Source organism: Salarias fasciatus, chromosome 10 (assembly GCF_902148845.1).
Source record: "Salarias fasciatus chromosome 10, fSalaFa1.1, whole genome shotgun sequence".
NCBI lineage: Eukaryota > Metazoa > Chordata > Actinopteri > Blenniiformes > Blenniidae > Salarias > Salarias fasciatus.
In genome coordinates, this window is record NC_043754.1 from 18,590,431 (window position 1) to 18,612,165 (window position 21,735).

The following is a 21,735-nucleotide window of genomic DNA, read 5'->3' on the forward strand; positions in this document are numbered from 1 at the left end:
CCCCGCTCAGCCTCAGAGGCGCACAGCGCGCCGCAGCTCCGCCACCAGTCAGAAGGACGCGCCGGTGCCAGAGCAGGGGGGCGGAAGAAAAGTGGCCCCGGACCTCTCAGACGGTCTTTTCAGACGGACCGCGTGACAAACAGCACTGTGCACTTTTTTTTTTTGTTATTATTCTTACTTTTATTTTTGATTTTTTTGTGGGATTCATGAGCGGATCCTGAAGCTGAACCTGCGGCTGTGTGCGCGCGCTGTGGAGGGGCGTGAAACAAGTTCACTCTGGGAATTTACGCACAGCCAGAAGCTGGCCACGGGGGTCTGGGCATGGAAAAGACTGGACTTTGGATATTCCTGATAACAACTTGTGTTATTTCAGGTAAGATGCTCCGCTTGGTAGATGACTTTGTTGCTACGAATCAAGGAAAATATACTTTCTTTTTCTTAAACTGCACAAATGAACAACAGCAAACATTTTTTTGCACCAATCACTAGTCATCCACAGCTCAACTCGAAACAACCAACCTTTTCTGACTGTTAATCTTGTCCTCACGAAACACAATTCACTATGTTTTTTACCTTCATTCAGGGATTGAGGGTATACATCCTTATTTAATACCAGATATCAATTATTCATCTGTGGGATTTAATTACTTTGAGGTTATTAAAGCTTTTACTGTTTATTGATCTGCTATCATGAATTATTAATGCCAACATTGTTTTCTTGCAAGATCAGCTCTTTGGCTGTGTTATCATTATGAAGATTTTTATGTCAGTGGCAAAACCACCGTTGATGTGCTGGTTATAATAGTGTTTCAAACTGAGGTGGATACAGATTAGTTTTAGCTCAACAGTGATGTGTTGTTGGAATAGTTACAGTTTAAAAAAAAATCAGATTGACCAAAGATTTGATGAAGATAATGGTTTTGTAAACATCCAAAAGTATATGAGTACAGGATCAGAATTAATACATTGAGTTAGAAGTTAGTGTGCAGCTGTCTGTATGGTGTGTGTGTGTTTGAATGAATGGACTAACTTTTGCCTGGCTGTGACAGGTGCAGTGTGTAATCACACTAAGCTGCAGCCAAACATACAGCTTGCAGCAGAGTGGTGGCAGTGTAATAATGGAGGGTGGGGAGTGGTATACACATTACGCAATGACAAAAGCGATTGTGGCAGCATACGGATGTGCTGAGCTGCTGTGACATCTGCTGTGATTGCTTTTTTCACTCGGTCGGTGATAAAGCCGCCTTGTGTGAGCTGAGTAGTAATTTGCTGGTATGCATACATGTGTGTTTGTGTTATTAGTGAGTGTGAGGCCAAGCCATGTGTGTAGGATTGTCATGCTGAAGGACAGGGCAGTGGATTAGAGCTGTACAGAGAGCAGGAGGGTGCGAAAAAAAAATGACTGCTGCCAAGTCCCGGCCTTCAGCATCCAGCTGATTCAGAGTCGGAGCACCTGTGCATCTGTCAGAGTCTGCTGGGGTGCCACCGGGCAGTGCTGGATAACAAGGAGGTGGGCAGGGAAATCTGACACCCCCTTTCAAATAATTGCCAGTCTGTCATTTCAGTGTATATCTTATATTATATGACAGCTAAGCCATCATCCATAATGGTCAGTGACTTGCACCCTATGCAGGACACAGTAACGTCTCTGCAGAGCTCCAGCAGTGTCTGTGTCTGGCTGTGTCGCCCAAAATGCATGAAAGAGAGACACCACAGGTCTACTCTTCCTGCTGCTGTCAGACTGTATATTCATCTCCATCACTGCTACTGGAGCTGTGCAAATGAACACTCGATTCTCTTTATGCAATACCTTTTTTTTTAACCTACAGGTGAAATTGAGTAAATTTCAACTGGCAGAGCATTCTACAGTATATTCATACATGTTTTTGATGGTCCGCTATACTGCTGTGACTCCACGATCTATCCTATATGATAATAAATCTAACTCTATGAATCATCCTCCGCACCTTTCCAAGTGATCAATTAATGGCCCCCAACAAACATTCCTCCTGACAATATTCTTCTGGTCATTGCTCCTTATAACGTCTCGTGATTTCTGGAATTCCGACACCCACAGTGTGTTGCTGTCGCATGCAGCCAGTGATGTGTTTTCCCCCTTTTTTTTGCATAAAAACTTTGAAATCCTCCTTTGCAGAGAGACACAGGAAAAGGCTGATTGAGACCGGCAGACAGACATCCTCATAAATTTTAACATAATCCAGAGTCCACAGCTGGAACACACAGACGCTACCCCACAGAAATAATCCAGCACAAACACACAGCCCTTCTGTCCTCTCTGCCTTTTGTCCGCCGCTTTTGTGAAGCTCTATCTCTCTCTCTCTCAAGAGTCTGCAAATGTGAGGCTCGCCCTTCTTCATCGCCTCTCAGTCAGTTGACCTTCCTCGCCGACGGTTTTCTTTATCTCGGTCCATCTCCATCTCTCCAGGCTTTGTGTTCTCCTCTCATGTTTCAAAACACATACAGCAGTTCTCATAATCCCGTGAGCTGCCCGCTGAACATGGGCCAAACCCACACTCCACGTTCCTGCAGTGCCACAGAGATTACACACCCACACACAGGCGCAAGCGGGGTGTGGGTGCATAACTCTCACACACACACACACACACACACACACACATAAACACAAGTGTCCACCCAGATCTCAATCAGAAACAATGAGAGATTATCATCGATTTAGGAGAAAAATGAAAAGAGAAGGATTTTTGTTTTGGTGCTTTTTAATCAGGACAAAAAAGGGAAAGGGACGCAAATAATTTGGTAAAGTGGATATACAAACACAGGTCCCTTGTTGGTCAAGATTTACTTATGAGCTGCCAGATTGTGCTTTTTTTTTTTGTTCTTTTTTTCTTCTTTTTAAAGGTTTGACTTAATAAATAAAGAGGTTTTGTGAATTGTCAGAGTCGGTTCCAGTAGAGGCTTTCAGCAGTGACAATGACTCGTCAGCTGAACCTTATGGAGTCCGTACAAAGTTATGCAATGGGAGGGTTTTAGTTCTGTGTGTTTTAGTGTGAGGGTCAAACAGTCTTCATCCTGCCACAGGTTTTTCCTGCATTTTGAAGACTAAAGACACGCTGGGTGTGTAATCCCAGATCAATCACAGATTTGATTTGATGGCCTAAAGATTAAGTTAATCTTCCTCCCTTTCTCGCTGTGTTTTTCATTTTCTCGTCCGACATGAGGTCGGGTTTTTCTTCTGGTGGAGAAGTAAGTGAATCTGAAGGAAGATGATGTCTTTTCTGTGCTACAGGAAGAACATTGCAGATTATAGGAGTATTTTTTTTTATTATGATTATATGAAGCGCCACTTCCAGATTTATGTTTAATCCAACACGTTCATTGTTTTGTGTTCTAGTTCGTTTTTTTTCTTCCATCCTTCAAAAGTTACCTAATATTTCACGTTCATTTGACTTCTGATGCTGTAATAAACAACATTTCCTTGCCTTCACTCATTGTTTTCCTCAAAATATCAATTTATTTTGTTCTCTCGTAGGACTCAAATGATTAAAAAGCTAATTTCATGAGCTTCTAGGCAAGCATAGCAACGTAGACCACTCTGTGCGAACTGGAAGGAAATTCAATACTGTCATTCAATTTCCAGATAATTTACTGAGAAAAGAAAATCTTCTAATAGATTTTCTGACATGTGTCGCATACAGCTTGTATCACATTTTTACTGATTCATATTTTTGTTGAAGACACTTCTAAAGAAAGATAGAACTGCACAGGTATTTTGTGGGTTAGCCTAAATGTACTTTTTTGATCACTGTGTAACGAAACAGTCCCTGATTCCAGTAGGGTTAGACATCCAGGGGGCGTTATTTTTCTGACGTAGTACAGAAACACCTGCTACTTCCTCTTCGCCTCACAAAGAAGCAAATGTTAAAATTAGATTGTCGCATAATGGCGGACACAGGCAGAGGATGTCCACTCAGGGCACTAACAAAAAACCCATAGCTTCACGCTGTCTTACTCCTCCACTTCTTGCATGCTGCACATTCAAGTGCGAAACAATATTCCCATTGTTTGGTTCCGTTCTCATGGCCGCCTCTTGCCCGCTCATGCTGCTGTTTATGGATCATTGTCCTACTACTGGCTACTGAGGTCATTTCCCATGGTCCGAACAATGGAAGAATGTGAGTGGACGCAGCCGAAGGGAGGAAGGTGGGAGAAATGTGGGGCAGATGAAACGTGAAAGTGTGGATGTCACAGGCGGAGCTTCTCCATCTGCTCTGGCTTCACCTCCAGGCTCTAATCAGCTCAGTGAGAGAGCCCAGCAGGGGGGAGACTCAGTGGGATGGGTATGTGTGTGTTTGGAAGAAAACAAACAAGTGAAAGGTATTTAGACTTTAAAATGTAATCCAGTTGATGAAATATGGACTACTAAAAACTAAGGCGCATATTGTTATAGAAACAGCCACCAAACAATAAATCTGATCATGGTTAAACTCTTTTTATAAGAAAGAATGATTCACATCAAGGTGCTTCAGTCATTTTCACAAATTACACATAAACCACAGACTGTCATGAAGCACAAAGGAAACACAAAATGAACTATTTTTTCCCTTCAGAACAGTAAAAACACACATGGACAAACAATTAAAATGTTTGAATCTATGTGATCCCAGCAAAAATGTCTTTTTGGTGCTGAGCTTCCCATACACACAGCAGCAAATGCACCAAATGTAGATTCTCTTTGATATCCTAAATGCTGTAATCTACTAACACCAGTGGCTCGCTTTCATCCCTGTGACCCACACCCACACACACCCAATACATTTATGAAAATATATATAACAAGCACGTAAAGTCATTCAGTAGAAATATATTAAACTTAATGATATTAAAAAAGACATATGGTTCAGGTTGTCAGCTTGGTCATTATTCATTATTTAATGTCCTTGCAAAGCTTTTTGCACATGTTCGCGTGCACAAAAGCATATTAAATGCTTTTTTTTCCTGCAGGAAATGTCGTGACCAAATAAATCTGTCAAAGACACACATTAATAGAATGTCTATCTTAAGCTTTGTTCGGTGCTTTGGTCTCTCAGGTGATGAGAAATGAGGCACATGATCTCATTTCCCTGTGGATTTTTATACGCTTGTTTGTTAAAAAAGAAAAAAGCAGTATTCAAACTCAAGATCAACCCTTTTTTTCCTCCCCGGTGCTTTCCAGGTCTAAAAGCCAAAGCTGACCCTGCTGGCATTTAAAGAGTACACAGTGGCATTTTAGCTCAACAGAATAAACTTTTGTTCATGGAGTGGGAAACGCCTGGTGCCGCAGGGCTGCCGTCCTCCGTGGCTCGGACGTGACCGAGGCTCGTTATCAGGGTTTGTGCAGAGCTTCACGATGACATATTTAAGGTGCGCTGGAGTGGGAAGACATTACAGCCATGCAGGATCAGATGTGCCCACCTCTGGCTTATAGCGTTTGATGTGATTTAATGTTGATACAGTTTCAAGTGAAACAATAAAAAGTTACATAGAATTGGTTTTATTTTGTTCTACGTTTCTTTGCTGAAATGAAAAAAAGACTGAATCAGTGGTTTCCCATGATGCTTAAAACGCCATTTAACATTAAATCTGAACAGGTGGTGCCAGTGTGGCATCCTTTAACTTATAGCCATATTTATGTTGTAGGGTATGTTTTTAATATAGTTTCAGTCCCAGCTTACATCCAGATCAGTGGGATCACTGGGATTAAACAAGATATACCGCGGTGTATCATCGGCACAGCAGCGCTGCAGAAACAATGTGGTAGCAGTAACGCAGAGTTCAAGACTGGACAGAGAATTAACCCCAGGTCACACCACTCATCAAGCTTTGTCTAAGCCTATCAGTCGGTGGACAGACAGTCCCTCTGGGCTGTGAGGGGCTTATGGCTTCATTCTGACTAGTTATTAGTCTGAATTTATAATTACTCTAACAACAAACATAAAATATAGTTTTTCAGCTTTTTGTTCGAATTTATAAAGAATGGTGCTTTGCAGCCCCTACACTTCATTTGCTTATTGAACGTCTGACATTGCCTTGAATTTCTCTCATAGATTCACAACCCAGAGAAATGAGTGTGTGAATAAACAGGCAGCCTGATCATCGTGCGCTCTGTGTTCGCTCACCCCAGCCCCGTCACCCTGAATTGGATAAAGCATTATAAACGATGGACGGATAGATAATATTAGTTAATTGCGGAAGCTGCCTGTTTTTTGCTGTTGTTTTGTAGCTCACCTCAGGCTGGCTGTTGTTGCTATCAGGTTTTTTTTGTTTGTTGTTTCTCTGCATTTTTTCAGAACTGAAAAAATATGTGCATGCCACTGCATTTTCCACGGTTAACATGCAACTTTTGACTTAATGATCTTAGTGCAAATCCTTCATTTATATACAGTTCATGCTAACTATGGTAGGCAGAACCAGAAACAGTGTCCAAATAGCCCAACAATTCAGTGATGAAACGTACAAACATTTCCAATAAAATTGTTCTGTAAAGTGCAACTGTTTTGATCATAAAACAGACACATAGACATTTTAATGCCCATCTGAACTTTGCATATAAAGTTGTGTGAATGTAATTTGTGGTTTTCATCAAAATCTTATTGATTCAATTATTTCAGTGTGTCAATACTTGTTTAAAATCTATATTTCTTAATTGCACATTTTAACAGTGACGCAAAACTATTCATATTTTTAGAAGCGTCATTATTGTCAACAATCTATCCATCCATCCATTTTTTTTTTTGACTACCCTGGTGACCTCCACCTGGAAACGTTTGACAGTACCCCGGAAGCCTCGAGCCCTGCCTCCTTGTAAGAGAGACATGTCCTCCGGGTTCAGGAGATCCTCCGACTCGTCCCTCCACTTTCAGAGGATATCCTCATTCGAGGTCAGAGGATGTCCTCTCATGCTAAGCACAGCATGAGAAAGACCCCTCCGACCCCTCCCGAGCCATCAGATGGTGCCTCAGAACCACAGATTTGGCTTCTGGAACCACTACAGATGCAGACACCTGTCTGCTGAGTCCAGAGTCCAATGAGCCAACCAGGCTGACAGCTTCCCATTGATTGGACAGATGTACAATGAGGGATACTGAAAATGAATTTTTTTATGCATCATATATTAATTTTGAAAAAATACATTGATTCTTCAGGAAATCTATTTCCAAAATGTGATTTTGCTTTGCTTTATTTCTGGCTGACACATGTAAACACACGTGACTCCTGCACGCTCGGTGGGCGTGGCTCCGCTGTGGATTTGCTAAAGGGGATCAGTAAGTCAGTGGGAACAGTAGCCAAACAAATCATGCTTATTTATACCTCACTCTAATCCGTAACCTTTGACCCGGGCTCACCTCTCATGCTGCTAGAATGTATCACCTCTGACAGCTCAGCTCGCCTCATAAGCCGGGCACAGTGCGCTGAGCGTGAGCGGAGCGTGCCAGTCCGACGCTGCCAGCACGTGTTTTTCTGTGTGGGATTGTGTGCCTGCGTGTCGTGGGTGAGAGCGTTTTTCCTGTCTTTGACTCATGCGCTTCTCGTCCAGGGATAAATGGACAGACGGTGGAAATGGACGACGGGAAGTCGGGGTACGTCGGGTCAAAGGTGGATCTCCGCTGTCGGTTCATCAACAGCTTCCCGCCCGTCAAGATCTCCCAGGTATTGGTCTGCATGATCAACCATGAACAGAGCGTGAAAGCATAATAAATCAGCTGGAATGAATGATTTATTTTGCATTCATAAAATAGCCTTTAAATCAGTGAAAACACCAGCAGTGTGTTCATTTCTGATTTGTTTTTGCTGCCCACAGATACACTTCAGACAGAATCATTCCATCATTTATTTAGACGAGAGAAAAATGAAAGAACCAGTGAGCAGCCAGGTTTTCAAAGGAAAAATCCAATGTGCTCCTGAGTTCCTGACCTTCTTCTGATTTTTAGAGTTTTTTACACTTTGTAGTATAGTGTATATTTTTTTTATGGCAGTGAAATATCAAAATAAGTCATAGTTAAATCCGACCAGTCTAAACCTGTAGGTGATATATATATTTTTATGTGCACATGCCGAAAAATAATTTTAAAAAACAGTAGATTTTGATGATTTATTCACCCGTATGTTACCTGTGAAGTTAAATGTTCTCTTCAGCTGCTCTATTTTACACAGGAGCAACATGAAACAGCATCAAATCACTGGGTAAACGGTCAATAATACACTTCAGTAGCAGAAGTGTGTTTAAAAATAATCATCCCTTTAGCGTTATTGCTATCACTGAAAAGTGGTGTAACACTGATAAAAGTATTGACTTCTGTCTAGATGACTTTGATTTGAGATGTATGAAAGGAGAAAATAAAACAGGGGCGGCGTTGGTTGTCTTGTATACTAACAGATCTGTCAAAATACGTGATGATAACAGATCTGGCATTAGCAATAGATGGAACAATGGAATGTTTAACAATAAAGATTCACAATGAAAACAAGGTAAATATAAGCCATATATATATCGATATAGAAATTTTCAGTGACTGGATGGAGGAATTATTTTTCTCTACAAAGCAAAAAAAAACATAATTGATCTCTGGCAACTTCAATATTGATCTGCTGAATCTAACTAAATTGAAAATTGTTGATAACTTCATGGACGCAATACACAGTATGTCCCTGTACCCAACAATAATGAAGCCAAGCAAAATAACATCATATAGTGCCGTCAGTGGCCTGCTTGTATGCCAGATGTCAGGCTTCTTCTCACCACCGTCGCCTCCTCTGGTCTCTCCGAAGGTAACATGGCAGAAGCTGGTGAACGGCACCAAGCAGAACGTGGCCATCGCCAATCCGTCCCTGGGCGTGTCGGTGGCGCCGCCCTACAGGGACCGGGTCATCTTCAAAAACGGCGCGGTCAGACGGAGAACTCCCAATCTGGAGGACACCACCATCACCTTCTCCTCGCTGCGCCTCGCGGACGAGGCCACCTACATCTGCGAATACACCACCTTCCCCGCGGGGAACCGAGAGAACACTGTCAACCTGACCGTCCACGGTGAGGCGGACATGTCGAGAAATGGACGATTACATGTCAAAGATAGGAAATAAACATTTTAAAGATTAATTTATAGATAAATGCACATGATGAACAAACAGTTGCATGGTTTGAGTGCTCTCCTCATAGGTTTTCCCGTTATTACTTTAAAAGGTTCATCAGTAAGGATTTTGCATGTGTGAGGTTACAAACTGAAAACAACTTTTCGCTTCAATAATTTAACTTTTTTTCAACACACTAGATTATTCGTTTATTATGTATTTTATGTGCTGATTTTTTTTTGTTCATTTGATTTTCTTAGTTCGTCCAACAACTCAGATGAGTCTGTCCACACCAACTCTGGTGGCTCGCTCGTCCAACCTGAAAACCCCGGTGGCCACCTGTGTCTCTGCCAACGGGAAGCCAGCTGGGACCATCAGGTGTGTGTGTGTGTGTGTGTGTGTGTGTTAGATCTGAATCTTTCCTGGCATGCAGCACTTGAACGTTGCATGTAACTCGTTAGAACATTGACTCCACTTTCACCGCGCTCACATCCGTGTGTGTCCTCCTGTCACGCTCTGAGCAGGTGGGAGACGAGGGTCCCTGGAGAAGTGACCACCAGAGAGTTCAGAAACTCCGATGGGACGATCACGGTTCAGAGCGACTACATCCTCGTGCCCAGCAAAGAAACACACAAGGAGACGCTCACCTGTGTCACGTCGTACAACGAGGAGGTCTACACAGACAGCGTGACCCTCGACATCCAGTGTACGTTCCTCCCTCATGCCCAACAGCATTCACAGAGTGAGATCAAGTGTTGTAATACGAACACAAAGTGAGCTTTTTTTGCGCGTGTGCATCAGATGAGCCAGATGTTTCCGTGGACGGATACGACGGAAACTGGTATCTGAATCGTGAGAACGTCCAGCTGTCCTGCCAGGCCGACGCCAACCCGGCCGTCTCTCTGTATCAGTGGAGACTGTGAGTACAGCTTCTTCTTCATGAGACGCAGTGTGACAAAGTATTATTCAAAGTATTAATCTTAAGACACCGAACAGCAAATGATAGATTTGTTTTTTTCTGTACAAGCAAAACTATATTTTTGTGTTACTTATTACCATTATTATTGCCGTCGGTTCCTGAAATGCTGTCACAAACAAAGCAGTATATTTTAGTAGGAAGTCATTACAGTCTGTCTGTGTTGTTCATGCACCCTGCACTGTGCATAAACAGGCCATTTTCACAGGTCTTGCATTAAAAGAAAGACACCAGATTTAATGTTATGAGATGGAGGAGCCTTTAATTTAAGAAAGAGAATAAAAATCCCCTTCATATTTGAATTACCAGCTCTTTGAACGTGGCAAAACCCATAAAGTAACTGTCATTCTGACTTCCTCGGGACCAAATTATGACAGAGCACGTCTACTGCAAGGAATCATGAGTGTGATGGACGCAAATTCAATAAAGACGACTCTTTCTGTGTCTGTAATGTCAATAAATGTGCATTTGATATATTTTTTCAGGAGATTGCCTTGTGGGCTGCTAAGTATGATTTCGGCCTCATTTCCAGACTTGGTCGACATTCATTTGCCTTATTCAGCTTTAAATTAGGAACATGTTCGGTGTCAGTGCTCCGGTCTGTTAAAGCAACAGAAAATGTCATCGTGCCCTTTTTTTTTTTTTTTTTTTTTTTTTTTTTAATCCCACAGGATTAATGGATCCATACCAAGCAATGCTGAGATCCGAGACAACGTCCTCACCTTTAAAGGGCCGGTCACGTACGACCTGCAGGGAACGTATGTGTGTGACGCAACAAACAGCATTGGGACACGGTCGGCCTCTGTGGAGGTCAGCGTTTTAGGTACGGTCGCCTCAATTCGTCTCACTTTCAGTGATGTTTCTCGTTCTAGATCTGAATTTGTGAACTTGTGAATTAAATGAAGTGTTTTCATACTTTTTCTTTTACATTTCCAGTATTACCCCTCAATATGACTCTTTCATTTTTTTTTTTTTTCCTCTACAGAAAAACCTCTACCACAGATTGCTACAAGTGATGTGATCAGTGTGATTGCCTTACTGCTGGCTGCTGGAGTGCTCATGGGCATAACTATCACAGTCCTGGTGCTGAAAATAAGAAGTAGAAAAAGCAACTCCTCGTACGTGAAAAAGGCCATTATGGCTCCATCCAGTGCTTTACCTATCTATGCAATGTGTGTCTTCATTATTTCTTTAATTCTTTGCTTTTCTCTTTCATCAGAAGAGATTCTCCCTCCAAGAAACTGTCACAGCCTGTAAGAAAAAGACCAGCAGATGACATCCAGGTAGGCTGATTTGATTTTGCATGCTGCATATTTAAAGATGCACTGGTCCATACCCATAATCAGACTGCAATCAAAAGAGACTTCTGTGTGAGCCTGTGGAGAAATCACAGGTCTGTAATGCCATTAGTGTCGCTCAGCCTCACAGTGGTTGAAGCTATTCAAGATTAGCATTTGCATAATTTCACTTGTATAATATGCATAGATTTTATGCAGAATTTGTCAAAGGTGAGCATGGGTGTTCTATATTCTGTTATGTTAATGCTGTTTAGTCTTTATTATTCCTCTGTCATTTCTCCACAGCATTCAGGCCGGTTTTATGAAGAGCTTCCAAACACGGCAGACTATGTGAGCTACAGACTGGCCTGTAACAAGGAAGACTACCCGGAGCCCTACTCCCCTCCGATCAACCCCCCTCTGTCCTTCCTGCCCCAGCACCCCTACCACGCCTCACAGCCGACGCCTGCGACCAGCAGCAGCAGCGGCGCCACGTCGAAGAACACCTTCTCTCCTCCTTCGCACGCCACGGCCATCTTCAAGTACCCGTCCGTGCCGGGCCTGTCCTCCCCTCCGCCAGGAGTGGCGCCGTACACTTTCCCCAAAGAGCAGTACGTCTGAGGAAGCACGCCGCGCGCTGGAAAAGCATCGTTTTAGCCCAGCTGGACTGTCGGCCAGCAGCTCCGCACCGCATGCGTCACTGTGGACAGCTCCGAAGGTCCTCTGGAGGACCGCTGCAGCTCTGTGTTGTCGGACTAAAGTCCAGTTTTGAAACAAGTTCTCTCTTTCTCTCCGTCTTGTATCATGATATGTACTTTGTGAAAAGGAAAATCTCTGCAGCAGGTTGACGTTTTAAGTTTGAGGGCGGTCAAGTTAAAGATAATTGACTTTAAGATGAAAAATGTGGATCAAGTCAGACGAAGCAGGAGTCCCTCTTAAAGTGGCGGGCTCCTTATTTCTTTTTTTTTTTTTTCAAAAGAGGAAAACAAGTTAAACAAAATACCATTTCATGCTTCTTTGATGCCCCTCTCTGTATCCTGTGTTGTACACGCTGACGGTCTCTTTACTGAGGAGCAGCAGATGGATGTTAACTCCTGATTCAATGTACTTCTTTGACTGTCCTTGTATTTTGTATCCTTTACCTTTTTTTTTTTTTTTTTGTAAAGAAACAAGAACATTTTTATTTACCAATGACATTTTTGTGGAAATTGTTGTTTTTATTTGTGGTATTTGTTTGTTTTAGTATTCATTGACACTGGCTGTTGGATGAACTTTGAATTTTTAGCACTGAAATAAAAATGATTATGTAAACTAATGTTGACACTTTCAAATTAGGCGAAACAACCATAAGCTTATTTCATTGGTCTTCATCACACATTCGTGTTTATTCAACGGAAAATGCTGAAATGTTTCTAATGAAATAGCGGCGGATGAGTCCAACACAAGGCTGAAAAATCCAAACATCCACTGTGAACATGGGTGATTAACAGATCATTATCATTTCAATCACATATGAACCAGTTTTCAATTGAAATTATTCCGAATTTTAAGCTACACAATATCACATGCATGCATATTGATGAAAATTGGAGACATGAGTCATTTTAGTTAAACTAACCGTCATAACACTCCTGTAGTAGTTCTTGTGGTAGATGTTTATTACAATCTACTAAAAGGACTGCCATGAATTTTTTAACAGACATTAATGGTCCTCAGGAGAGAAACTTGTCTTTTTTTACTATCATTACTTTCAGTATATGATGCTTCAGAGTTTCATTTAGTGCCACTGCATCAAAATCGATAAAACACGCAAATGACAGATGCTCCTCTGAACTTCTCACTGCTTAAAATTACCAACTATAGATACAAAACATTCAAAAGTTTGACATCCTAACAGGTGATAAACATGATCGTTTTGCTCTCAGACCTGTCACTGAATCACACGACTCATCCACTCATTGGCTTAAACTCGCGACGCCTTAGCCAATTACTTCTAAGTTCGGTATCTGTCTTAACGAGAGCAGGATCACACGCTGCCTGGACGCCTTTGCTGCAGAAATGAGAGCCGTGCTCGTACCTGCTGATGGGAACTCAGTTTCTATTGAGATTCATAGATGAAGCACACCGTACACCAGAGTGTTTTCTACGGTACCTGCCAGTTGCCTTGCGCTACACAGCTGCCTTCGTGTGCTGATGAAATAACCTCACAACGATTTCCACCTCCCAGAGCGCAGTAGTGGCTACAAGATCAATGTGTCCACCTCTCAGACAGAGTTCATGACCCTTCCAGTGCTGATGGTGAGCTTGGCAGCTTTGAGCCCGGCTCTGTTTGCCCACACCGCCCCAGCAGCATCTCTCCATCCCACAGCAGGCGTTTTCACTGCAAGTGTTGCAGAGTATTGAGTCAATATCAGGAGTCCACCGCTGCCGCTGGACGACTTCCAAGCGTCTGGTTATTGCTCTATGCTGCTGCTGTCATGAGCTGAATACAAGTCAGATTTGGTGCGAGGTTCAGCCCTTTTGATATATCTGCGCCTGTAGTCGTTCTCAGAAGAGAATGATGTGCAGAGAACGGTGAGGGGAAAAAAAAAGAGAAAAATACCTCTGCTTGTTCGAAAGTTGTTTTCATTTTTTTTTTAATAATTTCCTCCATAATAATAATCTTACTTTCATCTGAGGTCAGTTAAACCCGTTGTCTCCTCAGGACCTTATTTCAGCCACTGTGGAGCCAAGAGAGGGAAACTGATCTCTGTCCTGCATTCATTCATGACAAGCATCTCACGTTACACACTCAGGGCTCCACTTAGCAGTCCGTCCCTTTTCTTTCCTTTGCAATCAATTCTACAATCATCAATAATGTCAAGAATATTTCAAAACACATAACGTGAACAAAAGACCGAGGGATTAGAGACAATCTGACATCCTGGAGCGCTCCACGATAAAACGCCGGCGTATAGATTGATTTCTAAATCTATTTTAATCCTAATCACATCAGCCAAGTTTGCCCTGCCTTTTCAGCCTTTACATGACCTTTGAAATTAGACTCTGGACCATTTTAAACTGAAAAGGATGATCCCATGTAAATACACTGGACTGTTATATCTAGCACAGGAATGTGACTGTTTGCCTGAGCTCCCCACCTCCTCTTCCTCCTTCTACCATCTCTCGTCTCTGTGCAACTGACTGGATATATAGAGTAGCGGATGTCTGCACGGCATATTATAAGTGTTTTTGCTGTTGTTGCATGACATTACTGTTTAGACAAGATCATAATGTCACACTGTAAATATAAAAGAAGGAGCAAAAACCTTTGTGAGATTCTCAGTGAATTAAATTGTGAAGGAATGCTGTTTAAACATGTCTGCTTCATACAATCTTGTCGTTGTGTGTTAATGTGCAGGTGTGTGTGTGTATATGTGTGTGTGGAAAGCTAACCCATCCACCTGTGTGTCTGTCCTGTATAATTGATGAGCTCCATATCACCGTGTCATTCTAGCCCTGCGGGAGAAAGAAGGAGGGATGGAGGGATGAAGAGAAAGGAAAAACACATGAATTATTAAACCTAAATCAGTTTAGTGACCCTCCATCCCTTCCTACTCTCAGTCCCACAAAGTCAGTGCCTTCAGCTGGAGACTCAAAGAAACCTGTGGATCAGAGAAAAGAAGGACAAAATGGTTGGACGCATGAGGGAGTCAGCAATGAGGAGCAGTTTTCCTGAGGATCAATAACTGGACCTTTTGATCGGAGCATATGTTTTTTCAAGCGGCCTAAAGAGGTTGTTGGACTCAGAATCATCATGATACCATGGTGGCCCAAATGCTAGGGCTGGCCTTTTTATATCTCACTACCAGTGTGGACATTACTCATGGTAAGGGCTGAACTGAGTTTTCAGGAACACCACTTTGAAACTTGCTGTGTTGGACCATTAAAGACAGACTGATAGAAGCTTGAAAATATACATGCAAGTGGCAAATTTACCAAATATATTCACATTTATTACAACATCAAGCTGTTTGGTGGACAAAAACTTAATATCTTTCGCATCTTTTGCTCTATTTTTTACGACCAAAAATGTGTGTGCAAGTGAAACAAATTCTGATTGAAAATGTAATTATTTCGTATATCTACACTCATGTCTGATTTTAAATGTTTCAAACATTTCTAAATTGCTGTTGTACTTACTATAGCTTACATTAAAAATGAAAAAAAGAAAATCATCTAACTTCAAATATTTCAGCTTATGTGGGATAAGCCAAAAGCAAATGAAAGTTTCACAGTTTGAAATAAATTATGAGAATAATGAAAAACTAAATGTTAGTACGACAATTTATTGATGTGAACCCATATGATGCGACAAAAAAAACAGAATGACAAAAGTCTATTTGTATTTTCATCATTATGCCTTAATCATACGTGCAACTTAAAGGACATTCAGTAGAGCTACCAAAGAGCCAAAGAATGTTCAGACGTTCATTAAATAAAACAGTAATTTTCTGACTGTTTTTGCTCATATCTTGTTGTAACCCACCATTTACAACAATGCACCTAAAATTCACTTGTCTATATGTTGTGTATCTGCTACCTAACAGGAATGCTGTAAATTCCAGAATCAGTTTTAGTTTCAGTGAGAGAAGATTAGGAAATAAACATGTGTGCAACAAGGGAAACAGATAAGGAATAAAAAAATAACATTTAGGTAAAAAGAAATTTTAAAAAAGGTAGAATTCGTTTGCAGGGCCGGCTCTGGGCATAGGCAAACTAGACGGCCGCCTAGGGCGCCACGTCCCGAGGGGGGCGCCGCGGTCGTACAAGGGGCGCCACGACGCTCTGTGTTCCGTGTGCCCCGCTGTGCAGCGGCCCGACGCACTGCGCTCCTCGTCCTTGGCGCTGCCCGGCACTGATCGGTATTGTTCGGCATCGCTCCTCAGCGCCCCCCCCCCCCCGCTCAACAAATGTCGGGACCGCTCGAAAAACACGCTCCCAAGGGGTGCTCGTCTCGGTCTCGCCTAGGGCGCCTCTGAAGCCCGGGCCGGCCCTGTTCGTTTGTCATGCAATGCTTGAGACTTGCAGAGTAATCAATCCTGCAACTCAACCCCCGGGAGTACACGCAACACCGTCATCTTCTTTTCCGTGGCGGCCACACACGTGAACATATATTCACATGCACGTCTCCTCTCTCCTTCAGCTGTCGATATCAAGCACAATGGGGAGGTGGTGTACCAGAACACCAGCGTGTTCGGGGTGCTGGGCAGAGCGGTGATCCTGGAGTGCGGCCCTTCCGTGCCGGACATGTACATCTGGGGCTTCACCAGGCCTGGAACTGAAGCCATGAGAGTTGTAGTGTATAACTTGGGGAAAGGACCAAAAATCCAGAAACTGGCGAAAACTCTGGGACAGCTGAGCACGATCTCGAACAGTGCGGCCTTGAACATTGATAGGCTGCCGCTGGCTGCTCACGGCTTGTTCACCTGCCAGGCCCTGTACGACCTGGAAGACGCAGAACCTGTGCTCTATTTCTACTACGTACAACTCGTTGTCCGAGGTAAGACATCCAGCACACAAAAGTATGTTCCATCCTCAAGCAGGGGCGTAGCCACAGCACTATGCCTACTAAACTTCTGCACTTAATTAAACTAAAATGCAAGCATATTCCGTGTGTGAACACACCTGCTCGTGTGTCTCGGTCGCAGTCCCCGTCAGCAAGCCTCACCTCCTGGTGAGCGACGCCTCCCCGGTGGAGGGCTCCACCATGTGGATGCGCTGCAGCCTGGATAACGGGACCGGGCCCATACAGTACGTCTGGCAGCACGAAACCCGCCAGGGCAACGTCACCACCTTCGCCCGGGGCGACGGCAACCTCATCAACATCACCGACGTCAGCCGAAACCACTCCGGCTGGTACCGCTGCGTGGCCAGCAACACGGTGAACCGCGAGACGTCCAACCGCCTGTGGCTGGACACCATCTGTAAGGGCTTTGAGTGAAGTTGCACCACTTTTAAACTTATCCCTAAACCATTTCATTTTCAGAGGGTACGTTTTCTGTTGCCGTCAGTTCACCTCCACAGTATGTCTAATAGGCGTTCGCTGCTTCGTGTTTTCTCTCCTCAGTTGGACCAGATGTGCCAGAAATAAACGTGACTCCATACAGTATAACCGAACGGGGATATTCGGCACTGGAGAGGGAGACCGTCTCCCTTCTGTGTCAAGCCCAGTCCAACCCAGCCAGTCAGTACGTCTGGTACTACAACAACACCCAAGTCAACAGTGGGCCGCACTACACCATCACCAAGGTTCTCCGCATGCACACCGGCGACTACGCCTGCTTGGCGCAGAACACCTACCTCAACACTCGCTCCAAAAAAACCATCAGCCTGACTGTCTACTGTGAGTGTGACCTCTGACCTCAGACTGCTTCAGCCACCTGTCTGTTAAACCATGAGCTTGACCCTGGCCGACACTTCTCGGTCTTGTTAGAGAAAATCACAAAGAGACGCAGTTAAAGTTTTCTCATTTGTGATTTTCATGACAAGACAAGTCTTTGGTTATCACTCATTGCTATTAGCTTTGAGTCTCTTGCTAGAAAACTTTCTCAGTCATTTCACTTTCAAATAATCACTCTTTGCTGTGCAACACAGAAAACCTCCTTCGCTTCTTATGTTTTCTTTTTTTCTGTACACCAGTTATCCACACAAAGTACACATAGAAGCTACAATAGCACCTTCACACTTCACGTCCACACAGCAACACCCAGACACACACAGCAGAGTTTGGAAGTCCTGCAGAGCTTTTCTCCTGTTGGGACCATTGGGGAAGTTGATGGACTCTCCTGAAGGTACCTTGCTGTGATATCAGCCGTGGCAAGCGTTGGTTGGCTCCAGAGCTGGTGCTTGTCATTAGTTATCCGAGCATCTTGTCACTCTGATGTTTGATGCACATTTCATCTTCTCTGATACAGATGAAATGGTGCACAGATAATATTTTGAATACTCGCACCACAGGAACTCTCTGTGGCCCTAATGACCTCATGTAGCCTCCAGTTTGCACTTTACTACCTTGTTACTCTGTATTTTATCGCCGCAGATCCCCCCGATGGCTCCCCCTCCTGCTCTGTGGAGCCGGCTTTGAATCACTCCTCTCTGAGGCTGCTCTGCTCCTGGCCAGGAGGATTTCCCGCCCCTTCCCTCCAGTGGACTGGAGCCTTGGTGCACGCGCAGGAAGATGATGCTGACAAAGGGCAGCAAAGCAACCCAGTCACCAGCGCTGCTATGCTGCTGCCCTCTGGAGGCTTGACTTCTAACAACAGCTTGTTTACATGCGCCGGCTCCCATCGTGCCCTGAAACAACCTGCAGAGTGCAGCACCCGCACATGTGAGTGCAGAAATCCCAACAAAGATTAACATTGCTTGCATATCGGTTATCTAAACCTTTTACACTTTTCATCCACCAGACATCCCCCCTGCTGAGCCTGTGTGTTTTGCTTACGTTACTCACAAAGAGTATCTGATGCTGTCTTGCTCCTGGGACGGAGGGGCCCCAAAAGCCCTGGTGTGGTGGGAGGGCCCAGGCGGCCTGAGCAAAGGTGGCGAGGAAAACTCCAACATTCTTGTTCTCCGCTACGGCACGGCGCGCAATGGGAAACCATACACCTGCCACGCCAAGCACCCACTTCTAGTCCGCCCCAAGACCTGCAACCTCACTCTGGGTCTGTGATCCGTCTCAGCATCAGCAAACGCCAACATTTAATTTGCAACATTAATGAATGGAACATTCTCTCAAACAGAGGCGCCCGTGCTGTTCACACAGCGCAGAGTCGTGTCTGTGTACGAGGGCAGCGATGTGCAGCTCACCTGCAGCCTGCGAGCCAACTACCTTCCCTCCAATGAAATCACCTGGTTCAACAACCAGGGCGTCAACATCCGGGACACCTCCAAGTACAGGCTGCTGCGGACCTCCGCATGGGCCAATCTGACTGTGAGAGACACCGACGAGGCTCAGGACAGTGGTGAATACAGGTGCACTACCCACAATGCAGTGGGGGGAACCGACATCAACGTCACCTTAGTGGTTAAGAGTAAGATACCGTTCACAAAACTTAAAGGTGCTGTAGGCAGGATTTTGCTAGTCAATGCTAATTTTTCTGTGTTTTCTTTGGATTAAATGTTAGAGTATCCATTGATAATCCTTTAGGAGTGTAGCATAATTGCACCACAGGCGCAGCATTTCCATCTGTCTCTGTTCTGAGCTGAAAAGGAATCTGGACAGCTCCAGGTATCTTTGACCAATCAGAAGAGCCCATGAGGCTCTAACCGTGATTGGTCGAGGGGCGTTCGTCGCACATTCTTGTGGGAGGGGCTTAACTTGCGTAAGGGCATAATGTCAGAGAAAACAGGACAGGATTGGCTGTGCTGGGTTTGAAATCACCATCTTAGATGGGTCAAATCGCGGAGATGCAGAATCCTGCCTACAGCACCTTTAACATTAGTTGTTTGGCTTATAAATATAAGCAGCTGCAGAGACGGAAGAGAGTATTTCTGTTTGCTGTGCCTCTCTTTCAGGGTACCCCATGCCACCCAACGCCACCCTGATCAGGGTGGTGTACAACAGCCAGCAGCGCAACGAGGTGGAGCTGGAGTGGCGGGTGGAGAACGAGGAGCTGGGAGAATGGACGGGCTTTGTGCTGGAGCACCGATGGGTGTCGGAGCGGCCGGGGAGGAGGGACAGCAGGAATGAGTCTGAGGGGCAGGGGGAGGAGAGGATCAGTCCTCCAGCCTGGAACCACATCTTCGTCCAGGATCCGAATGTCAGGATTCACATAGTGGGGAGACTGACACCGACTGTCAAGTACCAGTTCCGCATCAGACCGGTTAACCACCGCACCATTGGACACCCGTCTGCAGCGAAGACTCCAGGTAGAGTTAGAGAGTGATGGAAATAGTTAAAAAAAAAACTAAGATTGGTAAAATAGACAAAGGTAGAAAAAGTTGAGTTTTATTTAAAGATGACAGGTGAGTTAGGAGACCTGATGATGATGTTATACTACAATCTAACATTTGTGCTTTTTTTTTTTTTTTCGCCCACTTAGGTGAAAGACTCATACACACCCAAGAATCACATATAAACAAGCACACACAGCTCACATCTTCAACTTCCTTCCTCTGTGTCTTCTTCGTTTTCCCCCCTGCTCTATCCTGAGTGTTTCTTCTTGGAAACTTGTTCTGCTTGTGATCATTTTATAGTTACTTTGGACCATTTCAAAGAAGTTAGTCGATTGTTTGGGTAGTGTAAAGGGTCTTCATCAAGTGTCAGAGGTTTCAACTCATGTGCTGTTGATTTCATGGGTAGTTTACAAGTTGATTTATCACAAAACACATCGTATTAGGATGTGTGTACGTACGGCAGAGGGTACCTTCTCTAACAGCACTGAATGGGTTGAGAACCACCCGAGACGCTGATAGAATGTGACCGCCGTGTGGTTGAGGTGTACTATTATGCAAAGTGTAACTGTGATGTGTTTCAGCGGAACCACGCTCCAATCTGTACCCTGCTGTGATTGGAGCGGCGATTGGCGGGATGCTCTTCGCAGCCATTCTCACGGTGCTGCTGCTCATCTTCATAATCCGCAATCGCAACAGCAATCCCAGTGAGTCCCATGCAAAGTATACATTCTGCTGACTTATGGAATCGATTTGTGTAAGATCAGTTTATATTAATGTTCTGTCCTCCTCAGGGCTCCATGACATGCTGTTTGGCTCGTGAGTATTCATATATTCGATTTGTTTGTGTTAATGTACCAAAAATATAAATTAAAAATGTAGGCCTATTTTAGATGTTTGAGATTTGATTCAAACATTAACTTTTTTGATGTTTGATGTTGCCTCTATCTAATCATCTGTATCAACCAGCTTTCCATCCTTTCGGTGTTTCAGGCAGTTCAGTCAGTCGAGAGAAAACATAAATTTCCCAGAGGACGACGTCCACGGCTCGAACGGAGAACAGATCGGTGAATCGTCCAGTCCAGGCAAGACACATTTCCAGAGCACAATCGGTCTCAGTCACGTCATGTTTGAAGTGCCAGCATGTTATTGTATTAAACCAACTGCACCATGAAACCCGTCGGCAGATCGTGAAACTGAAACTTGACGTTGGTCTCTTCCAGGTCCAAGCATTTTACCCCGCGCTGCCTCGCCCTTCACCTCACCCCCGAGCGTCACCCCCAGCGCCCCTCCGCTCGAAGACGATAACGAGCCTGTTAACGTCACCATCACTGTCCAAACTACCGGCTCTTAATCATCCCTTCTGCGTCGACGCATTGGTTCATCAGTAGTTGTAGTCTTTTTTTTTTGTCTCAACTCAGCTGCAATGGCTGCTACTACATACTCCACAGTCATTTCAAA

General features: G+C 44.1%; 2 protein-coding genes across 2 annotated transcripts; both read left to right on the forward strand.

The window, feature by feature from the left end:
* The first annotated feature begins 219 nt into the window (after positions 1-219).
* nectin1a (nectin cell adhesion molecule 1a) lies at positions 220-12,085 on the forward strand. The gene is made up of 10 exons (XM_030101506.1): positions 220-373; positions 7,556-7,668; positions 8,788-9,046; positions 9,348-9,465; positions 9,612-9,793; positions 9,889-10,006; positions 10,735-10,886; positions 11,049-11,181; positions 11,283-11,346; positions 11,647-12,085. The coding sequence occupies exons 1-10, from the start codon at positions 322-324 to the stop codon at positions 11,959-11,961; spliced, it is 1,506 nt and encodes a 501-aa protein (XP_029957366.1). The 5' UTR covers positions 220-321; the 3' UTR covers positions 11,962-12,085.
* Positions 12,086-15,144: 3,059 nt separating this feature from the next.
* vsig10l2 (V-set and immunoglobulin domain containing 10 like 2) lies at positions 15,145-21,628 on the forward strand. The gene is made up of 12 exons (XM_030101388.1): positions 15,145-15,208; positions 16,526-16,882; positions 17,031-17,306; positions 17,450-17,725; positions 18,422-18,709; positions 18,789-19,043; positions 19,122-19,412; positions 19,897-20,250; positions 20,859-20,981; positions 21,069-21,093; positions 21,268-21,386; positions 21,498-21,628. Exons 1-12 carry the CDS (start codon positions 15,145-15,147, stop codon positions 21,626-21,628), a joined length of 2,559 nt encoding a protein of 852 aa, XP_029957248.1.
* Positions 21,629-21,735: the final 107 nt, after the last annotated feature.